The following is a 26,165-nucleotide window of genomic DNA, read 5'->3' as shown; positions in this document are numbered from 1 at the left end:
CTAGATTTCTAGATAATTAACGTAAATTCCTCTATCTCTTGAATCATCCATTTTAGATACTGCCCGCTGACTTCCTACCATGATCAGTGAGGATTTTAGTTCTATTGACCCGCTTCTTTTGACCTTCATCCTCCCTCTACATCGCCAGTTTTGGTTAAATCCATACTTGAGTTTTTTATTATTATGACCACGTAAATATTGTTCACTGCTGAGTTAATAACAATTGTTTCGTTTCTACTTAAATTTATAGCTAAATCTTCCCACCCTCACCAATGGCTATAAAACAATTCTCAATACAGTTTTTCACAGAATCAACTCTGTCAGAATAACCTCCTGTTTTCTTTTTCTCCAGCCCCTCCTGGCCCCCCACTGACACACCTCCTTTCTAGGGGTCACCAACTTCCTACTCCAGTCTGGGCTCGTGGGTGGTGGCTCTGCACGGCTCTGCTTTATGGCTCTCGTGCTAAGACTTTCCTTTTGAAGCAACCCAAGAATCTCCTTCGCCTCCTTCACGCATTGGTTTCCTATTTCCTGAATTTCATGTCTTCTTTCTCAGTTTACCCACTTGTTTCAGTGGAGAACATTCTCCCTTAGCTTCCTGACAAAGGAGCGAGGAGGTAAATTTTTTGAGACTTTGTGTATCTGAAAACCTCTTTGTTCTACCTTCACAGATAAGAGTTTGCATGTCGAATTCTAGGGTGAAAATCATTTCCATTCAAAGTTCTGTCACCTTCACCCCAGGATCTTTCAGGTTCCAATATTCCTGTTGAGAAATCTGATGCTATTCTGACTCTTGGATATTTGTATGTGAGCAGGTTTTTCTGAAATTTTTAGAATCTTATCTTCATCCCTGATGTTCTGGAATTTCATGAAGATATGCTTCGATGTAGGTCTTCTTCATACATTCTGCTGAGCACTGGTTTCTACCATTTAATCTGGGAAACGGTCTTATATTTTTTTCTTAGTATTTCCCTCTCCTCTATTTTCACTCTGCTGCCTAGAACTCCTGTTAGACAGACATAGGTCTCCTGGACTGATCCTCCGTCTCTTTCTTTTTAATCTTTCATCTCCTATAATCCATCCCTGTATCTTTTTTTATTCTCCTTTTCATGAGATCACTCTGATGTTAACTTCCAACCCTTTTGCTGAAAAAATTAAATCAGCCGTCACTGTTTTAATTTCCAGAAACACTTCCTCGTTCTGATTTTTTTAAATAAGCATATGGCATATTGTTCTTATTTTTAAAATGTGCTATCTTCTCTTATCTCCCTTGGGATATTATAGTCTGTCTCTCTTTCCTTAGTTCCTTTTTACCTTTGTTTTGATCTGTTTCTTTCTTGTTGGAGACTGTCTATTCCTATTAAGGATCAGGTCCTAAAAAGCTGATAGGAAGCTCTTTGTAAAAAAGGTATTAATCACAGGGTAATTTTCATTGGTACTTCCAACTCCCTTTGGGGCAATTCAGTTTTGCCAGAGGACCCTCCTAACTCCTGCCTCTTGGATAAAGTCTAGCTGCTGGCACTGGGGTATATGTGTATATTTCACTTAACCCCCATTTTGCATCTGGGCCTTCATCTCCACAATCCTTATGCATGGTCCCTAAGTTTCCCCAGAGAAAATGCCTCCTGTCTCCTATAGATCTGTCCATGGCCCCTGGCTTTGTGGGGCCAGGTTAGGAGTTACTTCTTACATCAACCCCTTGCTTTCAACTCTCTCCAGCCCCACCTTCCATCCCTAAGTCCTTAGGGCTCTGCAGGGAAAGTGGCTTGCTTCTTGTTGATGTTACCTTTGGCAGGCATTTCGATCTTCCCCTGTTCTGCTAAGGCATTTACCATTCCTCCATCCCATTTCTGCCTTTGTATATGGGTGGGATTGCCACTTTCTCTCGGTTTCATTGAGGATGGAGACTATATAGGTTTTCTAGTTCTCCTTGTTATTTTGAGGTAAGTTTCAAGAGAAGAGGGACAGAGACATCTTTATGATTTTAAAACCACAAGTCTGCATTAAGTAGACATTAAGTCTACATTATATTTTAATCCTCACAGCTCTTAATATTGCCATTAGTGGAACTAAGGTTCAGAGAAGTTAAGTTCTCTGCACAAGGTCAAAGTTGAAAAGTGGCTAAGAAACCAGATCTAGCTCAGGGCAAAACTGTGCTCTTTTTCTCACTCTCTCCTATCTCCCAACACTCCCAGATCAGGTGAGGGTGTGACCATGGTCCAGCCCGGACCAACACCCAGAAGTGCAATTTGAGGAAGCCCTTCGGGGCAGACTGTTAACCAAGGATGTCAAGAAGAAACAAGCAATACCAGAAGTAGGGTCCAGCACTGGGGGAAAGGGCTGACGGGCTCACAGGGAATCCCAGACTTAGACCACACAGAAAGGGAGAAGGTATAAGTCCTAACGGAACTTGGGAGAGAAATTGGTTTTGAGGGACCCAGAAAGAAAGGCCAGTGAGGCCAATGGTGTCACACCATGAGGGCAGGAGAAATGCTGTGTGGACACTGGGCTTATGCCCATCCCGGACACCAGGCACTTCCAGAACCCTAGCCTCTCACTGCTCTCAGGACTGGCAGGACTCCCAGTGTTCCCCAGGTTTCCCTGGCTCCCACTGGTCTCAACCAGAGCGGGTTCTGCTTCCAGGTGACTGAAAGGGTTGGTAAGAGAGCAGGTTAGTACTGACAATGTTGGTCCATCCTGTGTATGCATAGAGCGAAGAGTGAGTCCTCACATTCACCCGTTTCATTTCATCTTGTTAGAGTTTGCCAAAGGACAGCACATGGGTTTCATGTCACAGCCCAGCTCTGACTAGTGATGGCTGCCTGGAGACCCACAGGGAGAGTGATTTTGTGGCGTCGTCCAGGCTTGGGGTGCAGATGCCACAGTTGATTAGCATCACCTGCCATGGGTGTAGAATAGAAGAACTATACAATATGTGTTATCACCGACTCAGGCCATCTCCTCTTCCCAGATCTTTGTCCTCCGCGAATGTGACCAGAATGCTCTCAATGTCCTTATTCAAGTGGCTGATAAGAAAGAGTTAACAAGACAGACCCAAGGACAGTGCCATTCGGTGCAGTTTTGAGACTGATCTCTCACCCGGTGCTGATGCACAATCATTGGATATAGTCTGCCACTTTTAGAATTTGTTTCAAAATGGTTTTCCCAGCCACATTTTCCCATCTTGTATCCAAGAGAGACTTTTCCTGTAAAGCCTCCACCTGGGGAAAGACGGAGGAGGGGTACATTCCTCTTAGGATGTCTGTGTCCAAGATGCAGAAACTGGGATGTTGAAAAGTGAGTGGTCCCCTAGAGAAAAGACATAAGCCCCATGCTCACACTTCCTGGGCTCTCCAAGGACCTCAGCCCGTGGTCTCTTTCCATATCCTGAGCAAACGATGAGCCTCGTGGGGAAAATGAGCAGTAAATATTACACAGAACATAACAAAAATAAACAGCACAGTCCACTTCAAGCCGCTCATACTTTAATCTTAAAATACAAACTTTCTAAAATTAAGAGTCTTACTTCTATTTTACCAACAAAAACAAAAACAAAAATCACTCGTGTTAGCTAAATATAGGTGTATGTGTGGTTGAGCAAGTGAGCATGAATATGGGTGGGAGTGGCCCGTGCTGTGTGTGAGGGGCTGTGTGTGTGTGTGTGTGTTGGTCAATAGATGAATCCGGCCTTGCTGTTTTGTCTTTGACCTGGTCAGATGGAACCTTGGCTTTCCAAACTTCACACCAAGCAGGTGCAGAATCCAGAATTCTAGAGCCCTTAGGCCTGATCCAAGGGATAAGGGAGGAGGAGGGAGAAGAGGAGAAGATCTAAAAATGTATGCCACTTCCACTGGAGGAAAAATAGGGGCTGTTCATCGGGGGGCTCCCAGACATCGAGCCAAGCCTGGAAGAGAGGAAGGGTGGAGGACACCATGATGAAATTCCTGATGTTATCGGAGGGATTAGGAAAAATAATATGTTAATTTTGTGGCTGCTAAAGACTGTGAAGACCATGACAGGCTTGGAGGCTAAGAGCTTTAGCTTAATAAAAAAGCTTTGGCTCTGGAAAATAAAATATTAAATTGATACAATTAGAGGACAATAAAGAGCTTCTTCTGCCACTTACTTGGATCAGGAACCCCTGAGAGCCTGTACGGATTATTTCTACAAAGTCTACACTCTCTCCATGCCCAGGATTACAGAGCAGGGAGCTCTCTGGATCTGAGCACCTAACCTGTGGGCCTGAGACCACTCTACCTGCCATAGAGGAGCAGGTGTGTTCTTCAGGAAAATCCACAACCTCAGAGAACTCAGGGGCAGGTCCCAGCATTCAATCTTAGAGTCGGGACAATCCTGACAGGGGTTGGGGGGTGCTCATTTCAACACCGGTCTGAGAAGTAAGCTGGGAGGCATCCGTGAGTGCCTGGGGGTTGGCTAGATCCTCAGGGAAGGAAGAGCTGAGCAGATGTGAGCCTCACCCTCTAAGAGCAGAAATACACCCACTTCCAGTTTTTCTCCCTAGCATACTCCTATTCATCCTTCAAAATAGAGTTCAAAAGCCAGCTCCTCTGTGAAGCCTTCCCTGACCTCTCCAGATGGAATCATTTTCTCATACGTCTGGGACTCTACTGTAATTTCTTTACCCATCTGCTAGTGTACTTTGAATGAATGAGAACAGAGCTCAATACAAATCACAGCAGAGCAAATGGAGAGATTTAGTCTAATCCAGGGACTCTCAATCACTTTTCAGCTGGGAAGATGCATATTACAGAAGGGATTCACGTTCATGGCCCCCTCCCATGAGTTGATGAAACAACAAAAAAAGCAGGGATAGGGGAGGAGAAAAGCAAGGGGAACAGACCACTGCATTAATTTGCAATGCTTCAGCTGGTGGCAGTATCTGTGGCTCACTGCGAGCGTCCACGGACAAGCCAAGCTTTGGGTTATGTTTCATTCCCTTCTCGCTAAAGCAAGTTCTATGAGAGCAGGTACATTGTCTGCACTGTTCACCCTTTACACCCAGTGCCCAGCCCAGGACCTGGCATGAGGTGGGTGCCTAGTAATAAGCAACTAATGCCAGCAGAAACCTCCCCTCTTTTTCTCCTTTTCAAAAGTCATGTTGGAATACAAGTGATTCAAAGTAATGATGTTATAAGGATACCCTGGATTCCACTCTGATTTATAAAACAAAAGCCATAACCCATATTACAGTATTTAACAATTATCGGTAACAAATTACTCACGACACACCTCATATCTGATTGCCACACCCCATGCATCTAGCTCTTCCGGGTTGAGAACTTATGATCTGATCAACTGCCAAGGCCATGGTCTGGACAGGACGTACGCTAGAGGGCCAGGAAGGAGAGATCATGTACAGTTATCAAGGAGCACTTGCCGGAGGAAGGGGGAGGGGCTTGGGCTGCCTCTTGAGTATGGTGAGCATATGTCCTGGTTTGCCTGGGCCAGCTTCTACGCTGATATTTCCAGTGTAATTGCTATTTGTGCTCCTTTTAACTCTCAAATTTATTATTGCTTGGAAGATAAATTGTGTGGTTATCCCACTCTGATGAATGTATGCAAATTGACTCTGCAGAAGGAAGGGAGGGCTCTCCTCCTCCTTGCCTGAGAACCTGGAGGCCACTTGCTCCTTCCCAGAGGAAGTCTCTTGAGTCCTCCTTTTCTGCTGACCCTCCTTGTCTCCAGACCACACACTCCACCGAGGCCCGTGCCTCCTTCCTGCCTGGTGCAGCGTGGCCTACACCTCGTCCCACCCACTAGCACTGTGCGTGCTTCCTGCCTTCCATCCCACGGTGCTGGCCTTTCTTTTAATCACGCTGTGATCCCTCTTCTCTCCTCCAGGAAACACTTTCCTCACCTGCCTTCCTGCACTGCACACTCTCCCATTTTTTCTCCCACCTCACTTCGATGTGCCTTCTTAAACCCTTTGCAGGTTCCTCCATGTCTCCCCAGCCTCTCTGCATGCTGCACACCCCAGGGCTCAGTCCTTAGGCCTCTCCTCCTCTCTCTACATGAGCACTCCCTGGGTAATCCCATCATGTCCCATCCCATGCCTTTAAATACCATCTACATGCTAGTGGCTCCCAAATTTATCACCAGCCCCAAACTCTCCCCTGAGCTCCAGACTCCTATATCTACCACCTATCAATGGCTCACTCCTCTGTCTAACAAGCATCTCAAATTTCACATGTACAAGACCAGGCACTTGATAAACAGATCTTTGCTCTAGTCATTGTGACCCTGGCATTTTGGCATCGCCACTCATCCAGTTGTACAAGTCAAAAACCTAGGACTCGTGCTCGACTCTTCTCTTTTCCTCATTCCACATCCAACTGTCAAGTCCCATCAACTCTACCAAGAAGATAAACATCCTAGAACTCCTCACTTGTCCCCTTTCCCACCATCACTGTCCTCGTCTGTGCCACCAGCTTCTCTTACTTGAACTGCTATAAAGGCTCCTAAGCTGCTCCCCTGCAGCTGCTTTTACCCCCACAGTCCCTTCTCCATACATCGGCCAACACGATCTGTTTCATATAGAAAATTAGAATACGTCTTCACCAGTTGGAAAGACTTAATAGTTTCCCACTGCTCTTAAAAGGAAAGGGTGCAGGCCCTCCCAGCCCGGCCCTGGCTGCCTCTCCGACTCCAATTCCGCCCCCTCTCTCCCTCGCTCATGTGTTCCAGCACGTTCCCATCTTGGAGCCTTGGCACTTTCTCTCCTTTCTGCCCAGAGTGCCCATCCCCCACACAGATGCACGGCTCACACTCTGTTTCATTTCGATCTCGGCTCAGACTTCCCTGAGTTTCTCCCGTTGTCCCCACCACCTGATGCTGTGTGCTGGCCTCTCCTTCCTGCTCTCTCCCCCCTGGAACATGAGCTCCTTGAGAGGAGGAAGCAGTTTATCTGTCTTTCTTCGCTGCAGCATCCCCAGTGCCTGGAATGGTGCCAGACATGTAGATGGTGCTCAACCAATATTTTTGAATGCACAAATCATCCCCTTTGGGGACACAGGCTTGCATCCCTTCTGTCCCCCTGCCCCCACCCCGATGCACCATTCCACCCTGCTGACTTGACAGCTGCTGTTCCCTCATCACTCTCCTCTGTGCCTCCAATGTCTGGCTCTCCCAGGCTCTCTCCCACTTCTCAGGCTGCTCCTTGTTCAGTCTTCTGCCCGCTCCTTCCCCTCGCCCTGCCCCTCTGCAGGGACCTCCCTTCTCCAGCAGCTGCCTGGATACAAGCGGGGCTTCCAGAGGGGCCCGACTCACCCATATGCCCGGGGGAGGAGGTACTGCGGCCCATCTCCTGCCATGGGGGAAGGATCTCGGGGATTGGTGGACAGTTTTGAAGATATCCTCTGTGGGTATGGATAGTTGGGCTGGACGAAGGGGATGTAGCTCAGTGGGGGCAGGTAGGAAGAGCAGTAGATCTGCTGTCCCATCTGCTGCGGGTTGTACGGCATCATCTGCAGGTCAGAGAGGAGAGAGGGGCAAGGTTGCTGTTCCCCAGTCCTAATCTTAACCCTAGCCACCATCCCACAGCCCTGTGCCCCTCAGTCACTCTGCGCACACAGTAGGCAACATACAGGAATTGAAAAAGCACTGGGCTCTACTTCTATAGAGAGCCTGGCAAGTTACTTAGTTTATCTGAGCCTCAGTTTCCTCATCTGTAAAATGGGCAAAACTACCTACATTGTGTGGGGATCAAGTCAATCGATATAAAGAGACAGGCACATAATAAATAACAAATAAATATTATTTCCATTCTCTTCCCTGCCTCCCTACCTTTCTCTCTGTCAATAGCCATCCCCAAAGCCCCTTGTTCATTTTTAAGACTTTTATTATCCCCCCAAAGCTGTTGCAATTTACACAGCTCTATCTCAGGATCTCAACAGATTCCAAGTCCAAGACAGCCCTGCCCAGTGAAAATTCCAGCAATGGTGGCAATGTTCTCTCTGTGCTGCCCAGTGTGGAAGCCACCAGCCACACGCGGCTGCTGAGCACTTGAAATGTGGCTGGTGTGAATGACTAACTGAATTCGGAGTTTTACCTAATTTTATTTAATTTAAATTTAAATAGCCACACATGGCTAGTGGCGACCATATTGGACAGTGTGAGCCTAGGAGAAAGAGCAGAAAAGGACAGTGGAGTTCACCTTACACCCCAGTGAAATATGGGAATTTAATTGGGTTTCTAAGACCACATGCAACAAACTCTCACTAAGAACTGGGGCTCCCACTGTCTTGCCCCTGACAAGGTAGGGATCTCATCTGTCTTCACTGATATTGCCCCAGCCCTAAGACAGTGCCTGGCACATAGCAGCTGCTCAGTAAACTTATGTTAAATGAGTGAATGCAAGAAAGAAAGAAAGATGAAGGGTACGAGGGGAGGAGGGAAGGAAGGAGGGAGGAAAGAGACAGCACTGAGTGTCTGTTTAAATACTTAATGTGATGGGGAGCTCACTACACTACGAGCATATTCCACTACCGACAGCTCTAAATATCAGCTCCTTTCTTGTGTGGAGCTGACATCTATCCTCTTGGGTGCTGAGGGGAGTTTTGGTCAAAGCTGGGGAGGCTTCTGGATCTCCTTCTGGATCTCACTTTAGTAGCAAGAGTCTGGAGTCCACGTGCTCAGGGACTCAGCACTCCTACAGCCCTCTCTCACCCTGCATGCCCTTATCTAATTTAAAAAGACACAAAGTCTAGCACATATTGAGTGCTTGAAGGGTACCCAGACCTTCACATGGTTTCTCTCATTAAAACTCTGAACAGCCCTGTAAGGAAGGACTGTTATTATTCCCATTTTGGAGATGAGAAAAGTGAGGTTCAGAGAAGTTACACAACTTGCCTAGTAAGGGCTCCTAGTGTCTGAGTTGTGTCAGAACCCCAGCTGGGTGAGCCCAGAGCCTACCCCTGTGCCAGCACCTCCACTGTGCCTCTCTGGAACCCTGAGCCCCACTCCTGATCCATCCCATCGTTCCTGCAGTGGGGATACAGCCTGGCGAGGCTGAAGGTGGGCACCAGACCCCAAGATGACGAACTAAAGTTCAGAATGTGCCAGCAGCTCACAAGAGGACCCTGGGAGGCACCTCCCGGCAGGAGATACCCCTGGTCTTCATGGAGGGAGGAAGCGTCTGGCCCTGGGAGGAGACTGAAATGGAATAGACAGGCCCTAGAGCTCAAGCGAGCTTTGTTCAAAAACTATAAAATAAAGCTCTGTGTACTGCTGTGGAACCATCTCCAATAAACTCTTCACTGACAAAAACAACAGAACAGTGTGCCCAGAATGTCCCATTGGTATAAAAATGTATATATAAGTAAATATCACTGGAAGGATTTGTAAGAAACCAGTAAACAGTGATTGCCTCTAAGATTTTTAATTCTTTTTACTATATTTTTATATTACTTTTTTCAAAAATATGTGCAGGCACGTATATGCATAATTGTCTAAAAAGATTCTCTTTGGAGCCAGGCAGACAGTACTACAGTTCACGGCATGGAGGTGACATGGCTGAGGTTCTGCGAGCCACTGTCTCTCATCTCTACTGCATCTCAGGATGCGAAGTGCTCCTATTGCTATAAAAGCAGTCTGTGTCCAAGTGATAAAGTTGGCTACCCCTATGGGCTCTTCCCTACGCTCCAGAATAGTCTAACATATTCCAGCCCAGAGATGTAGTTTGCAGAGAAAGGGTGGGGCTTCCTGAGAGACAGGAAAGGCAGAAGAGTCTGCAAATTGACGTGTGGGGATGTCTGTCCACCTGCGTGTGGAGTGCAAGGTTAGCCTGGGGATGGGGCAGGTTGATCTTTGGTGGTTCTATGCCCCCATTCTAAGTTCTTTCCTCACATCCCCTTCCTGCCCCAAGACTCAGTATCCCTGAATGTGCTCCTGCATCTATTTGTGTGTGCATGCACATGTACTCATGCCGCTTGCTGGCATGTTATAATTGCATCTGTATTTCTAGCTGCCTCTGCATGTGTGTGTTTGTGTTTCTCTCCCCGCTGCTTTATGTTGATACTGTATTTTTGTGTATCTGTGTATAAGAGGCAGTAAAGCATCGTGACTGGTAGCGCCAGGCTGCCCGAGGTCAAACCCCAATTCTGTCATCGTTTTACTGTCCAGCAGATATTCATCCTTAACCTACCCATGAGAGCAGTGTTGCCAGATTTAGCAAATAAAATTACAGAACACCCAGTTAAACCTGAATTCCTGATAAATGATGAATAAGTTTTAGCATAAGTATGTTCCATGCATTTGGGACATACTTATACTAAATTCTTTTTTTTTTTTTTTTTTTTGGTGGCTGGCACGGGGATTCAAATATACTAAAATTTTATTCGTTGTTTATCTAAAATTCAAATTTAATTGCACGTCTCGTATTTTAACTGACAGCCCTACATGGGAGGAGAATGACTGCCCAGCCCCTCTGATGCTGGGCAGAGCTATATGATTTGCTTCGGCCAATGGAAGGTGGGTGGAAGCTGCCATGTACCAGTTCTGGGCTGCGGCTTTCAGAGGCAGTGCGTGCTTCTGCCTGCCCCCTTGTCTCCTGCCACCCACCATGTAAGGAGCACCAGCTACTGTATCTTCTGCCCAGGCCTGGAAGGAGAGACACGTGGAACAGCACAGACCTGATCCACAGCCCAGCTCAGCCAACTCGCAGACCCGAGAGCAAGGAATAAATATTCTTTGTCGAGAGTCCCTGAGACACTGAGTCAGCGGTTGCCACAGCAAAACCTAACTTGTATGTTAACTTTATGACCTTGGGCAAGTGACTCAATCTGTCTGTGCCTCAGTTTCCTCATCTATAACCTGCCTCACAGGGTGGTTGCAAAGGTTAAATTAGTGCAGATAAAGCCTTCAGCAGAGGGCCTGGCATACAGTAAGGGCTCCGTTAAGTGCCATCTGTTATTATCACGTAGGGACATTGGCGTGTGTCTCCACGTGCATGATGGTATGTGTGTCTGTAATTGGGAACCATAGGTGGGCCAGAACCTATGGCTAGACAAAGACGAGGGAGAAGATGTCCCTCTGATCCAAAAGGCCTTCATGGAGCAGGGACAGCGGAAGGGGGTGTCTACTTACCTGCCGGGAGTAGCACCCCAGCTGAGGGTGCTGAGCTGGCTGGTAGGGCATCCTCGCTGCCCTCTGGGGGTACAGACCCTGGGGAGAAAGTGAGAGGCTCAGTGCTGCTGGGCAAAGGGTTCCCCGCCAGGGAGCCGCAGCCACCCAGCTCAGCCTCGGGCTGCTATGCCTGGATCTCAGACAGGGCTGAGTGTGTCCCATCACACTGCTGGCCAGACCACCAGCTGCCTGAGACCAGCTGGAATCAGGCCAGGACAAGCACAACTCACGCCACACGGGAAGCTCCTCTTTACAGGCTTCACAGCCTTTTTGGTGAGTGTCTAAGATAAGAGCTCCAGGGGCCTGACTGCCTCTTGAATCCCAGATCTGCCCCTTAGTGGCAATGTGATCTTGGGCAAGTCGCTTCAGCTCTCTAGGCCTCTTTTTCCTTGTCTGTACGATCCGCTGTGTTCAGGCCTGCAAAGCTTGTGAAGGTAGCCATGTTATCTTTGTTGCTGTCTACATGCCTTCACCCAAACCCACTCCTGCCCTAAGACACGAGGTGTCCATGCGTATCTGGGGCGGGGGGGTGGTTGTTGTTGGTTTGCATCTTTGTTTATTTAAGTACATCTCCATGTGTGTCTGCACTTGTGTCTGTGTACAAATGTGAACTGTGAACCCAGGTGTGTTAGCTTGGGTTTCTGCTGCTGTGTGTCTGTGTGTCCATGCATTCACCTGTGTCTGTAGCTTAGCGAGGGTCAGTGTGAGAGTAAATGAGTTAATGCATCTGAAGAGCTCAGAATTGTACCCAGCACACAGTAAGGACTCTGTAAACGTTAGCTATGTTTATCATCTCTCACTGCCCCTCCCTTGAAAAGACTCTCCTGCAGCCCAGCCAAATGGGAAATGGAAATTTTATTCACAGCTCTTTCTGTGGGTGGGGTCAGCCCATGACTCCACCAGTCTCAGACTCTGCCTCTACCTGCCAATTCAGAGCTACCCTCTAAAATGCATCTCAAAGAGCTAAGTACCTCCCAGCCCAGGACACCTTCCCAGAGGGTTCTGCGCCCTGAAACACTGCCTCCCTTCTGGGCTTAGCTTGCCAATTGTCAAAGTGTTGGCAGCTGACATTACATCCTTGACAACTTCCTCACAGCCATGGGCTCTTCATAAAAGGCTCTGGAATCCCTGATGTGGAGTCTACAGAGAAGTCTCTCTATCTTCTAGGTCCCTAAGAGTGACATCCTCTCAGGGCCCCTCCTTGCTCTCTACTTCCATACACCTGACACTTGAGACCTTCCTGTACTCAGCCCCTCCCACTTTCACCGACTCCTCCACCTGAAACCAGCTAACCTGTGCCCCTTTATTCTATCTAGGCTTCACACCCCGGGGCAGCCTCACTCCCATTATGACCATGGCCTGGTCCCTGTGACCCCAGCCCTGGCCTGAACCTGGACAGAGAAGTCAGGGGTTGCCTTGCCTGTTCCCAGCCCTCAGTGAGCTCCAAGGCCATTTGGCAGGTTGCTAAGTGTCCCGCCTCTATTCCACCCCTTGCCACCTCCATTAGCACTTAACTCTGCTTTCCACAGCCAATTTCCCCAGGCCACACCTGCCTGCACCAGGTGACCCCAGGATCTGTTCCAGAGAAGCAACCGCCACCCCCCACCACCCTCCCTCCTCCCACCGCCCAGTCCTGGGGTGGGTTTCCAGGAGATGGTGCCACCTTCATCAGTATGAGTAGCACTGTATGACTCTGAGGATATTTCTAGTTGTTAGAATTGCAATTTCAGAAAATCACAAGCAAGGGTAAATAAGCATTCACTCTTCTTTGCTTCAGGCCATGGCCTCTTCCCACACACCCTCCCTCCTTAATTGGGAGCAGAATTCCTTCATGCCGAGCTGCCAGGAGCCTCTGAAGCTCCTCAGTCTTGGGGACTTTGTCTTCCACGTCTCTGAGTCCCTCCACCACAGAGCTCTGAGTAAATTGGATTTGGAACCTCATCTTTATTCCTAATGCTCAACAGGAAAAAGACCAGGATAGTCTGTTCCCCGTTTCTCCTCTCTGTCCCCTCAAGGTCTGCAGAGCTCCCTGACCCTGTTTCCTTGGAAGATCGGGGCTGAATAATAAAAACCAACATCTTTATCACACGTTAGATTTTACAGAGTCCTTCCCATCCATGGACTCAATTAATTTTTACAACTGAATCAGTATACGCTGCAGCTACTGCTGTAATTATTATGAACCCATTTCACAAACGAGGAAACTGGGCTCAGAGCAGTTAACTAACTTGCCCAAGGCCACACAGCTTGGAAGCAGCAGATTTAAAACCAAGTCTACTGATTTCAAAACCTGCCTTCCTTTTATTATCTCAGGCCCCTTGATCAGCTGTCTTGAAGCTGAATAGCATTAGATCACGAGAAGCGAGGAGAAGGTAAATACACTGTCCTTCCTTACTACCTGGGAGGGTCAGTGCCTTCTACAGCCCACTTGAGCTGAGCCTGGTCAGGGCCTGAACTGCCTCACGGAACCCAGCAGGCCCTATCAGCCAGGGCCCTTCCTCTACTTCTGCCCAGAAGCCATGGAACCTAGCAGTCAGCCGTACGATGCTAACACCAGCATCTCTGAAGATAGAGGAACTTCATGCTCAGAAAATATGTCCAAATCTCACCCACTCAAAAAAAGTCAAGTCAGAAGAAATTAACATAGCGAAGAGATACTATCCCCACTTAATTACACAAACCATTGCCAATTAGCTTTACAGGATGAGCTCTGTGAGTGCATTTTAGAAAATCATGTAATTGTTTCTCTTTCAGAAAGGGAGGTGCATCCTGCAGGTCTTTGATTTATTTCTGAACTTGTGTTAGACTCCAAGCTTCTCAGTCATCTTGAGTGCCCTTGCCTAGCACAATGATGGGCCTACAGTCAGTGTGGAGCAAAGGTTTTCAACATCGCTTAATGAAAGAGCTTATAAATAAATAGAAATGACTTGATCAGTGAGTAGGTGAATAAAGGAATAGTGAATAAGCAAACACAAAAACACAGGGTAAAAGAATAGTTTTGAAGGAGTCGGTGAATCCATGAGGAACATTTCTCTCAAGACCTGTGTAAAGATAATGCATCACTAATATAAAACTGATATACTTCAATTTCCCCCTTAGATCACCTTCCACTACAACGTTCACCTCAATGGCGAGGCCGAGGCTTTATATCTCTGGGGAGAGGGTGGGTACTTGGTCTCTTTAGCAAACAAAGAAACAAAAAGTCTTGAAAGCAAAATGGAGAGAGAAAGAGAGACTTTGCTAGATTCCTTTCAGATTCAGGAGCTGAGCCTGGTGGACTAGCTCGCTGAGTCTTTACATGGAGTAGGGAGGATCCCCCTCTGCAGAGGAGATCTAAGCTGTAATGCTTGCTGCTCTGTTGCAAAGGAGGAAAAGACATAGGGCCCCGAGGGCTGGTGAGACAGGAAGGGACATAGCTGGGGACAGAGTGCCAGGCATATTTCCTTCTCTATCTCCCCTTTCCAAGCTTTGTCAGGCCAGGCTGGGGCAGCAGATGGCCAAGCTCCTGGAAGCACAAGTTTGAGTTCCTGCCTTCCCCATACAACTACATGCCACTCTGGAGAGGAGCCAGGGAGGGGAGAGAAGACTGAGAAGTCTTAGAGGCTGAGCATCTTTCCTGAAAATCCTGAGCACTCCCTGAATGGACTATTTAAGCTATGGGATTGGACTAAGGTTTAAACCAGAGTGGACGTTAATTTGATTTTTCCCTCCTTCTATCTAGTGGGCAGCAGCTCTTGAGGGATATTAAGTTCAATCGACAAAATAAAGAAACTACATTTTCCCTGCATAAATTAATTCTGTGAGTAAAATTTCCCACCCTGCTACAAGTGCTTCACCACCCCTTGTGTTGGCCACCCCTTCCCTTTTAGCTATGAACCCGAGACCAAGAATGTGTGCCAAGCCGCCTTAGCTGGGACAAGCTAAGACCACATGGATATAGTTTAAGTAAGGTGGCCATTTAATTTGTCATCCAAACCAGGACACTTAAGGGAGAAAAGGGGTACTATTAATAATTATGCTGGGACAAAAGACCTACACCAAGACTGTCTCAAGTAATCTAAGATGTATGTTGTCCAACTTTAAAGGAAGTTGCAGAAAGTTAGGTAGGAAATAAGGACTGTGCCAGCATCCCACCCTGGGAACCCAAGTGCTTAACCAGCCAAGACTAGCAAAGTGGCTCTGGAATAAATGGCACAGAGTGAACTGGAATTCAGGCAATGGAAAATTAGAATTATATATGCGTGTGTGTGTGTGTGTGTGTGTGTATCAAGTGGTTGGTCTGATGTGGCCACACTGAACAAAATAACTAACAAGCTAACAAGTCAATGGTGCCCTACTATGGCTCCGATAAAGCCTCTAGAATGTATGGATGTTGTTCGAGGGTAGTCTGAAGGCTCTTTGTGAACAGACTCCCTGCAGCCACACCTCCTCCGTGGCCACAGGAAAGCCAGGGCCCACCTCCTCACCTGATACTGCGGGAAGGTGGAGTGATTTGTGAATACTGGCAGAGGTGGATAGTTCAGGTTGAGCCAGAGCGGCTGGTTCAGAGTTGTGGAGGTCAAGGCTGTGGCAAAGTGTGGGGTGAAAACGTTTCCCTTGTACTTGAGGTTGTTCTTGTCGGAAGCCGTCGCAAGTGGGTTAACTATAAATCACAGGAGAGGTGAAGCATTTCAGTGATTGAGGCAGAGAGAGGCCAAGATGCATTTTGCACCATGACTGCCCCAGGGATTAATATTCTCAGAGGTCAGGTCCTTTAAGTTCCAAGAGGGTTCTTCAAAGTTCTGGTGAATTTCTGACTACAGGAAACAGCATTAATTCACACCTAGCCAATTTGGAAGGGATGAAACCAGCATTGTCTGGCTTGGAGCTTCTCTTTGAATCATTCACTAGTAAAGGAGGCAGGTTAGCAAGGGGATACAATAAACCAGATTGCTAGGGCTGTATTTCACCTGCTTACAAAATCAAATTCTCTCAAGTGCTTTAGAAAAATCCAGCGTTACACAAATAATTGCTATGCCATTGGAATTCATTCTTCCCAAATTATTAAAGCCCCCCCCCCAAGGACACATACTTGACAACACTGAGAATCTTGCACAGGTTGTTGCATCTACATGGAAATAATTTTTTTTAGTATTTTAAAACATTAAATAATTCAGTGTGCAGTGCCTCAAAATTAGACTAAATGAATGAGGTTAGGTTGAGTTATTTCAGGATGTGAATCCTGGATTCTCCTCCTCTACAAGATGTTCTGTGGGTTTATAGAATCAGAAATGGGTGCTCAGTTTCCCATGACTGGCATCTTTTTGGGGAAAGGGGGTTTGACTGAAACAGTCGTAGGAGGACAAGGGAGAGAAACAGGGACATTAGTACCTTCAAAGTGGAAATAATCTAAAGCATGGGTTCTTCTTTGGCTTGGGCAGTATAAGAGGATATAGTATATGCTGGTTCAGGGCTGTATTCAAAATTGATCATTAATAATTCCCCTTTGACCCCTGAAAACCAACTATGTTTCTCTAGCAATTGTATTCCCGATAAGAAACACAGAGAGAAAGTCATTTTCCCCATTTTATGGGTTTAAAAACTGGCATCCAGAGAAAGGTAGTGACTTGCCCATGGATAAGACAGAGCCACCCTTGGGGCCTACAACGGTCTCTGGAATCCCTTCCTGTGTGGTCCCACCCTGGGTAGAAGCAGCTTACGTTTTAGCTCCAGCCCATCCACCTCCACTTTGCTGCGAAGCCTCAGCTGCTTGCTTGGGTTCTTGGTAGCCCCGAGCATCTCACAGAGCAGGTTCTTCTCAGCTGGCCATGCAGTCCTCTTGGTCGGCAGGGCCATGGATGTAGGGCCCACTGGGTCACTGCTGCTGTCCTCCCCACAGGTGTCCTTCTGGCTCTGGGGGCACTGGCTGAGCAAGAGGCTTTCTCGACCCTTCGTTGGCTCTTTGGTGCCAGGCTTCTGTTCTATAGCAGGAGGGAAACTGAGTCAACACCTTTGAGAAGCCAATTGCTGGATGCCAGGAGCACCTTCTTGTGGACTAAATGATGGCTCCTCCGTAGCATGCAGCTGAGGCTCAGACCACTCTGGGAGACTCTCAGCCAAATACAACCCCTGTCTCTCCCCGAAGCCTTCCCTGACCACTCATTCTGGTCTTCCTGTCTCACGCATCTATTGATCCACCCATCCATCATCTATTCATTCTCTATCCATTTGTCTATCCATCTTTATCTTTCTTCGTTTCTTCCTTCCTTCCATCCACCCATTCATCCTTCCTTCCAATCTTTTCTTTTCTCTGTTTCCCTCCTTCCTTTCTCCCTCCCCCCTTCCTTCCTTCCAACCATCCAGAGTGCCAGACTGGGGATACAAGGATGACTTGGCCACAGTTCTTGCATCCAGGGGAGGCATCCATTCCTACAGAGCACACAGTCTGAGCCCCACAGCTTGGTCCCTCGTCACGGACTCTACTTCTGTGTCATGGCTCACAGGCTATTTGGCTGCTCGTCAATGCCAGGCCCTGACCTGAGTGCTGGGGACACAGTGATGAGTCAGAGCCAGACTCTGCCCTGCAGGAGCTCACAACAAGGGAGAAGAGAGTGACATGCCCCAAAATAGCTCCAGGACAAGGCAGATGGGCACCAGGAGGTGTCAGAGGGACAAAACGGGAGAGGAGGGTGGCTGAGACTGCTTCCCACAGGAAGTGGGGTTTCAGCAAGGCCTTACTTACATCCAGGGGTTCCAGGGAGAAAGGCACATTGGGCATGGGTAACTGGGCAAAGGTCTGGAAGCACCAGAGAGACATAGTGAGTTTCTGGATGTGGCTGGAGTAAAGGGGAGGCACGTGACTGGGGCCAGTCTCGGGTAATGCAAGGCACTGTCTGGGACAGTGTGGGGTCCTCCATAGCAGTGATTTTTAGCCACATTTCTTCTATAGCAATGGAACTGTTTCTTCAAGCAAAATTAGGTATGGTGGGATATATATATATACACACACACACATATACATATATGTGTGTGTGTGTGTGTGTATACATATATATGTTTGGTTTTCTTAAAGGCATTGCCTTGGTTGAGGCAGGGAAGGGGGCCTTGCCTTCCAGTCACCTTCACTCCCTCCCTGCCTGGAGGTCGTTGAAGGTCTCCCCGGAGCTGAGCTGTGAAGCCTGGCCACCTGCCCAGGGGCTGTGCATTACGCTGGACACACTGCAGGCACCAGGTAGCGGCCAGATCAGAGCCCTGTGCCCCACTGTTACCTGTTGGGAGTGAGTCTGACCCCACTGGCTCCTGGCCCCTGTAACCTGGTGGCTTGGGGGCTGAGTCTGGACAGGACTTGGCCTGCCCTCCTAGCACCATCCCAGAAAAGGAAAGAGCCACTTTAGCCCGAGCCAATTTAGGAGAAAATGACATTTTTAGCAAAACATGTCCCTAGAGTCTCAGCCAGAGTTTCTCTGGTTGCCGAGTTTAGCTGCCAGCCAGCGTGCTGAAATAACACTATCCACTACTAATAGCCCTTTCCCTGGAGACCCACACACCTGTAGCCTCTCACACATACCTACAGTCACCTTAAATATCTACAAAGCTCCCTCTTCCAAGGCCTGGGTACATAGACACACACACATTCTTGTCTGTCATTCCTTTGACTCATGTACATACACAACTACACATATGATGGACACATGCACAAATACACACACACAGACACACTCAGATGCATCCACCTGCATTTTCTCTAGCAAATACATGCACACCTGCAGAGCTCCCTTTGGCACACCTTTGCCTCCACAATTGTCCACACAGACACACAAGTGGTGGGGAGGGTGGGTGGAACAACACTACCTCCAGCCCAGCAGCTCCATCCGACAGGGAAGTATCCATGCGTTCCTCCTGGAGGAGGAGGTGGGAGGAAGGTCCCCTCCCTCCAGACAAGGCTCAACTCTCACACCCACAGCCCATTGTCCCATAGCCCTCTGGCTCCTAGAGGCTTCCCAGGACGCAGAGTACAGCTTCCTGTCCACAGCTCTATTCTTTGGCCTTCCTACAACACTGCAGGACACAATGTTCTCCAGGGTGACCTTGTTTCATTTTGTCAGGGAGATGGATTTGGGCCTTCTCAATACAGACATTTCTCAGTTATCCATTCATGCTGTCAGCCTGGGGGCAGTTTTTCCTTCGGTTGACATGAATACAATCAACTCTCCCAGTGAATGCTGACTGTAGGCAAATGCCTCTGCCATCAGTATGCCTTCTTGGAACCATCTAGATCAGAACAGAATGCAGAATCCTGGAGGTGGGGGTGAGGGAAACTTGGGAGGTGGCTGGATTTCCTGAGAAGGATGCAGACTCCTCAATTAGGGAATGGGAATGCACTTTCCTGGAGTCCTGGGGAACTAATCCCAGCGCCAAGCATCTGAACTGCGCCTGGATAATTTCTGCATCTACCCCTTGCCCCAGAGAGAGTAGACCAGGCCTCGTTGCCAGAACAGGTGCCTCCATCAGAAGCCAAATGACCCAGTTGCCAATCAAATTTCTCTTCTATCTATCTTAAAGTCCCTGTACTGCAGCTTCACCCAGGACCCGGCTAGGGGAAACACTTCCTTCAACATACTCTGCATACCTGGTAGATCTAAAAAAACGAGTGTTACTACATGATGCCTATCTCTCTTCTTAAAGCATGTTGGTATTGGGCCTCTGGGTTTGCTGGCACAAGCTGTGCCCTGCATGCGAGCATTCAACAGAGGGGACCCCTGGGATCTGAAAACAGCCTGTACCTGGGGGCTGTGCCCGCCAGAGGCTGCTTTGTCGTGCTTTGCACAAAGACACTTTATGTGCATGCTGCAGCCCTCATTGCCTTCCTGGAAAGGATGTCTTCCTTGCAGGCCCATTGTCTACCCAGTTCCCAGCCCCACTCAGCCCCACTCACTCAGCCCCTCCAAGGTGGAGTCAGCCTTGGTCTTGGAGCAGATCTTGGCAAACACGGGGAGCTGCCTCTTCTGAGCAGGGAGCTCAGGGAGCTTGTCGGGGAGTCCTGGGGGAGGAGGGGGTGGCAGCAGCAGGAACGGGCCCAGCCCCCCAGGCTCCATGGGCCCAGGGCCACTAAACATGCTGTTCTGCAGGAAGTCCTTGATGACTCTTGTCTCTTCCAGCACCATTTTGTGGTCGGGGGCCTTAGACGTTTCGGTGGACTTCAACGGGAACTGGGCCAGGAGCTTGCTGATCTCCGAGTTGGAGGCACCCAGGCTATGGCCCCCGTCCTCTGTCCCCTTGGCACTCTTGACCTTGGTGGCACACAGGATGCCCGTGACTGCAGACATGGCAGAATTGCAGTCCTGCCGGCTGCCAATAACGGACACAGACACCTGCTCCATAACCTTGTCACCGGCAATGACAGAGGCTCCTGGGTGTTCACTGCTGCCTGCCAACAGGGGAGGTGTGAGAATGCAGGGAGCAGGCTCTCTGGTCCCCTTGGGACAGTTGCCAGTTGCCTCCGGCTCCCCTGAGCTCTCTTTGACCAGGATGAGGTGCTCTCTGGTGAGGCTCAGGAACTCCTGCTCCACCAACAGGGAGATCTCATCTTTGCCACTGCTGAGCTCCAGGGCTCTGCAAACAGGTCAGAGAGACAGACAGTGTTAGTGCCAGCTCACCAATGGGTGGCTCTGCAGGACACAGGCCCCAGGGAAAGACAATGGGTGCAGGACATGACAGAAACACCTTTCCAGGTAAGAGAGACCTATTGCTTTTTTAAGAGAAAAAATGGACACACAGTGGACTCCAAAGAGAGTTCTACACTACACCAGTGGGGTGTAGACTGAGAGTGTGGTTCTGGGAATGGGGATACCTGGGTCCTCTCCCAACACTCTTTTTGAGTGAGCCGAGGAGAGTCACCACCTCACTGAGCCTTATTTCAGTCCATCCCCCCTGTTCATGTTCATTGTGCCCAGGACCTGAAGCAATGAAAGACCAAAGAGGTGGTTCACTGGGGACTTTTGTCCAGCAGCAAAGTGGTCAGGAGTGAGCCAACAGCTCTAAGTGTGGCATCCAGAGCACTGGGGCTCAGCTCTGAGAAGCCCCCAGGAACACAGCACAGGCCCCGCTGCCTCTTTGCAGAACGGTGACGTGTTCAGCCTGAGCTCACAACCTGGCTCTGTCACTTCCCATTTCTGTGACCCTGGGCAAGTTGTTCAGCATCGTGGTACCCCAGCCCCTTCATCTGATTAGTAGGAATATCTTAGAGATGTAAAGCACTTGGGACAGTGTCATGCATAGAGTGAGGGCAATACGAATGTCAGCTGTTATGTCTATACCCTGTCAGCCTGGCTGGGCCTCTGGACCCTGGATTCCATACCATGGCCCAGTGGATACCTACGTCTACCCTGTCTGGCAATAACCTCTGATAAGATCATGACCTCTGGACTGGGCCTTGCCCTGGGGGTGGCACCAGCAGATGGTTGGTCCCTGCGCCAATTCACAAGGGTCTCTCTGTACCTAAACACTGGCCTCTATCTGCTCCTCAGACCTTGGACCTCCATCTGGACCCTTGCTGGCCAACACCAGCCTGATGGCACCTGATGGTCCCCTGGATTCTAGGCTCCTGGTCGCTGGCTCTCTCCAGATGTGGGAGAGGGTGGCCCTCCTGCTGGCCTAGATGGCAGCCCCACAAAGCCCAGCAGTGTCCTTAGCAAGTAGGCACCTTCCTTCCTGGTGGCACTTCCAGGAGAACCAGGACCACCCAGCTTAAGACCGTCTACTATCCCTACCGGATGGGCTCCTGTGGAGGGTGGATGAGATGGCCTACACCAGGTATTCTGGAAACTGCTGAGTGCTCTACCCCTGGGAGTGCTGAGGGAGAAGATGATGGAGGAAAGGCAGAAGGGAAATGAGAGAGCCCTACAAGTGGCACTCAGCTGCTGCGGCTTGGGCTTTGCAGTCGGGTAGGCCCAGTGCACACTCCAGCTCTGATAACCCACCCAAGCAGTGACCATGGAATACTCCCAGCAGGGACCACACCTTCCTGGTGATGCTCTTTGTGTATGAGCACACACACATGCACATACAAGCACGTGCACACATGTGTTTGATGCACACACACATGAACAGAAACAGGCGGGCACACATGACTCATATGTCACCATACAGAGAACCAGCAGAGTCATCACCGTTCCTCTTTATCTTCTCTTTCCCTCCACTCTTTCTCTTCCCTCCCTCCTCCCCGCCCTCTCACCTCTTTCCTTCCTTTTGCCTCCTTCCCATGTCTAGACTTAGGTCTGTAACTAGGCCCCACTCTCATGGCTGTGCCCCCTGGGAACAATCAGAATAAAGAGGTTGCCAGTCCATGGTCCCAAGTTTTAGGTCCCCTTCCTCCTCTTCCTCTTCATAATCATCCTCAAAGGAGCAGGTGAGTCTCGAGCCACAGGAATCAGATATGTGAAGAGTTAGTTTTTGCCTCCACTCTACCCCAAAACACCCTGCAAAAAGCAAGCTGTATACCCGTAACTTTTCTGAATTAGCAAGACTCACTGCAATTGCAGTAGTCCCCCTTATCTGCAGATTTGATTTCCACAGTTTCAGTCTTCCACAGTCAACTGAGGTCTGAGAATATGAAATGGAAAATACCAGAAATAAACAATTTATAAGTTTGAAATTGCACGCTGTTCTGAGTAGCGTGATGAAATCTTGTGCTGTCCTACTCCGTCCCGCCCAGGACGTGAATCATCCCTTGCCCAGCATATCCACGTTGGACAAGCTGCCTGCCATTTAGTCACTTAGTAGCTGTCTTGGTTATCAGATCAAGAAGGCTATATAGTATATGTAGGGTTTGGTGCTATCTGAGGTTCCAGGCATTCACTGGGGGTCTTGGAACACATCCCCTGCAGAGGAGGGAGGAATACTGTGGGTTAATTTTTTCAATTGTGAGAACAGTATTGTGGATATACTCAAGCAACAGCAACAAAAAGAGTCCTTATCTCTTAGAGATACATACTACAGTATTTACAGATAAAATTATGTCTGGGATTTCCTCTAAAATTAGTCCAGCAGGGGGAGGGAGGGAGAGGAAGTGGGGCATAATAGATGAAACAAGATTGGCCATACATGGATCACTGCTGAAGCTGGGCAGTGGCTGCATGGGTTTGTCACATGCTGCACGCCTGTGTGCGTGTGTGTGCGTGCACACACACACACACACACACACACACATACACGGCTCACCACCAAATCCCTTAAAGTACCAGCTCCAAGGAGCAGTCAAGGCAGCTTCTAAAAGAACTATAGGACCCTGAGGTCCTGGTACAAAAAACATCCCACGGATGGTCTCTTCTCAGTACCTGAAAGGACACTTCTGCTCCTCCCCAACCCCGGAGCCAGGCTGATGGAGAGAAGCCAGCAGGAGCTGAGTGTGAGTCCCTGTTCTCTCTCGGTAGCTGCCTTCTACACCTTGTACTTTTCCTCTGCCAAGTGCGGCTAACATGTGAGGATTCCATAAGTTGTGCAAGCCCCTAGCACAAGCGTGGTGCATAGTAAGCCCTCAATAAATGTTCACAGCATAATTACTATAACGTTATACCAATGGTTAGATCTTAGTTACCGTGCACCCACATAGGCCTCCGCACAACCTCCCCTCACAGCACCCCCGTTGGCATCTGAAGCAATGAAGAACGCACCTTCTCTTTCCCAAGCCGCAGCCCTTGCGGTGTCTGAGAAAACATTCGTGTCCCTCCCAGCTGCAACCATCTCTTTTTCTCCCTTCCAAACTCACAATGACTCCCAGAAAACTTGGCTTCCAGACTCGACTCTTCCTGGTCATTCCCCTCTGGACACACCGCCGGGGTCAATGGGATTCTTAGAAAGCTGGCATTCTCAGAAGGAGCATTGCCGGGCCAAGAACAAACGGAGGGGCCACCCTGGCTGTGAGTCCTCCATGTGCCCCTGCAGGGCTGCCCCAGGGCATCTGGCCTTCCCCTGCTGGCCTCTACAAACTCCTATTTCCCTTGCATTTGTCTGGAGTCCCCTGCAGGCCAGACAGGAAACCAGGCATCCAGATACATGCTCACATTTATTCCTCTCCACACCCCTGGGCAATAATAGACAGTATCATCCCCACTTTACAGATGGGAAGAATGACCCCACAAGGCTAAAGACCTTGTCACCAAGAAAGGGACGAGGCTGGCGTGGGGACGCAGCAGTGTCCGGCTGCCTCCACTAAGTCCCCCCCATCCCCAGCTCAGACCTCCTTTCAGGAGATAGTTCTCCAGTGGAGTCTCCCTGCTGCCTGGACCAATCTGAGTGCAATCAGGGATACGCTGGTCTCGTCCCATTGCACCCGCCTGCCGAAGATCATCACGGTGAATCTTGAGCCTGTCATCCATGGCATTAACTGTCCCTGACAGCTCCATGTCAGCTGCATGTCTGATGAGCACATCTTCTGAGTCTTCCACCAATTTATGGATAGAAATGTCGAACAGGAGAGAGTCCAGGGCAGAGCCTTGGGGACAATGCTAGGGACGCCCCTCCCAACCTGACAATAATCCTGAATCAACACTTCGGGGGAATAAATCAATCCAGTCACTATCGTGCCATCTCTATTCATCCACGAGAGCCTTTATCAAACACCTCGCTGCAATCGAGATTTGCCGTGTAGTTAGAAGTTCCTGCCTGATCCAGGGTCTTCCCACCCTCACCTCCTCTACCCCCAAGAAAACAAGATTTGCTTATTCTTATTTGTTCTAGAAAACTGAGTGCCCACAGAGGTAGGACATTTCTCAGAATTCAGATCACACCATTCCCCTGCTTAAAGCTTTCATGTGGATTCTCATTACACACAGGATAAAATCCAAACTCCTTTATGATCCCCAGAGCACTACACAAATTGGACCCATCTACCTCTTCTTCCAGCCACACTTGTCTTTCATCTATTCCTCGAAATGCCAAGTTCATTCCACCCCCAGGGCCTTTACTTTCCTGTGGAATGCTTCCCCCCCCACATTGTCCCTTGGCTGGCTCCTCCTCATCATTCAGGCCTCAGTTCAAGTGGCATATTCTCAAAGTGGCGTTTCCTTCCCATGTTTTAAAAGTGTCCCCCATTTACTAGGCACTCTCTACCCCAGCAATCTGTTTATTTCCATCCTAGTATTTATCACTATCATACAGTATCTTTTTTATGTCTTTACTCCCCACAACAACATATACTCCACAAGAGCAGAGACTATACCTTGTGCACCACAGAGGCCTCCAAGCCTAGAACAGCGCTTAGCACATGACTGCAGCTTGATGAATACTTGTTGGATAAATGAATGAACATGCTCACTTGCCTTTACCCTTGCCCATCTCTCAGGGCTCTTGAATCCCTGAGTGCACACCCCTGTTCCTCTCCCAGGCCAGAGACCACCCAGCTCCTTCCACTGGCTGCAGCCTGTCTGGCTTCGGTTCTGTTTTCTGATCCTTTCATCTCACGTCCCACTGTTGGCCTGGCATTCCCATGAGCTGATAGATGACGCTAGTGGTCTTGCTCGGCCTGGTCTTAAGAACTCCCTACCTCTGCGAGGCAGTCTGGTGGCAGACCCCACGCAGAACCCGCACTGATCCTGAGCCATCATCTTGGGGCTCACAGAAGGACTGAGCATGCACCTCACAACTTCACTGGGCTCCACGCTAAGCCTGCTCGCCTGCATTTCCTGGAATCCGCCTCTCTCTTTTTTTTTTTTTTTTTTTTTTCTGTGAAGTTTTGCCGGTGCTGGCACCTCTCCTGTGCTGTTTGCTTTCTCCTTTGGCTTGGTAAAAACCATAAAATCTATCACAGACTCTATCACAGTGAATCATTCAGGGAGGCTAACCCAGCTCCCGGGCTCCCGACAAAGGAAGCAAGTCACATTTGGTGCCGTAGCTCCTGCACCACACCCCTGCCCCGGCCTCACCCACTTCCAGAAATGATAGGTGTCTGGTGGTGGCTCTGTGCTCAGATGCTGTGATTGTTTCTGCATTTGCAGTGAACGGAGTCATATAAAAATAAAGGCTATTGACTGGTTGGCACCCCTTCC

The 26,165-nt window shown here is 48.9% G+C and overlaps 1 protein-coding gene across 1 annotated transcript in view; it reads right to left on the bottom strand.

The window, feature by feature from the left end:
* Positions 1–3,828: 3,828 nt before the first annotated feature.
* C8H1orf94 (chromosome 8 C1orf94 homolog) overlaps positions 3,829–26,165 on the bottom strand; it is a 33,798-nt gene continuing 11,461 nt past the window's right edge. The window contains 7 exon segments of the mRNA XM_063107079.1: positions 3,829–3,904; positions 7,288–7,484; positions 11,104–11,181; positions 15,609–15,784; positions 16,842–17,094; positions 17,166–17,187; positions 20,062–20,733. Coding sequence (XP_062963149.1) covers positions 3,829–3,904; positions 7,288–7,484; positions 11,104–11,181; positions 15,609–15,784; positions 16,842–17,094; positions 17,166–17,187; positions 20,062–20,733 — 1,474 coding nt within the window.

Source organism: Cynocephalus volans, chromosome 8 (assembly GCF_027409185.1).
Source record: "Cynocephalus volans isolate mCynVol1 chromosome 8, mCynVol1.pri, whole genome shotgun sequence".
NCBI lineage: Eukaryota > Metazoa > Chordata > Mammalia > Dermoptera > Cynocephalidae > Cynocephalus > Cynocephalus volans.
The sequence above is the reverse complement of the archived record's forward strand: the minus strand, read 5'-3'. Positions and strand labels throughout refer to the sequence as shown.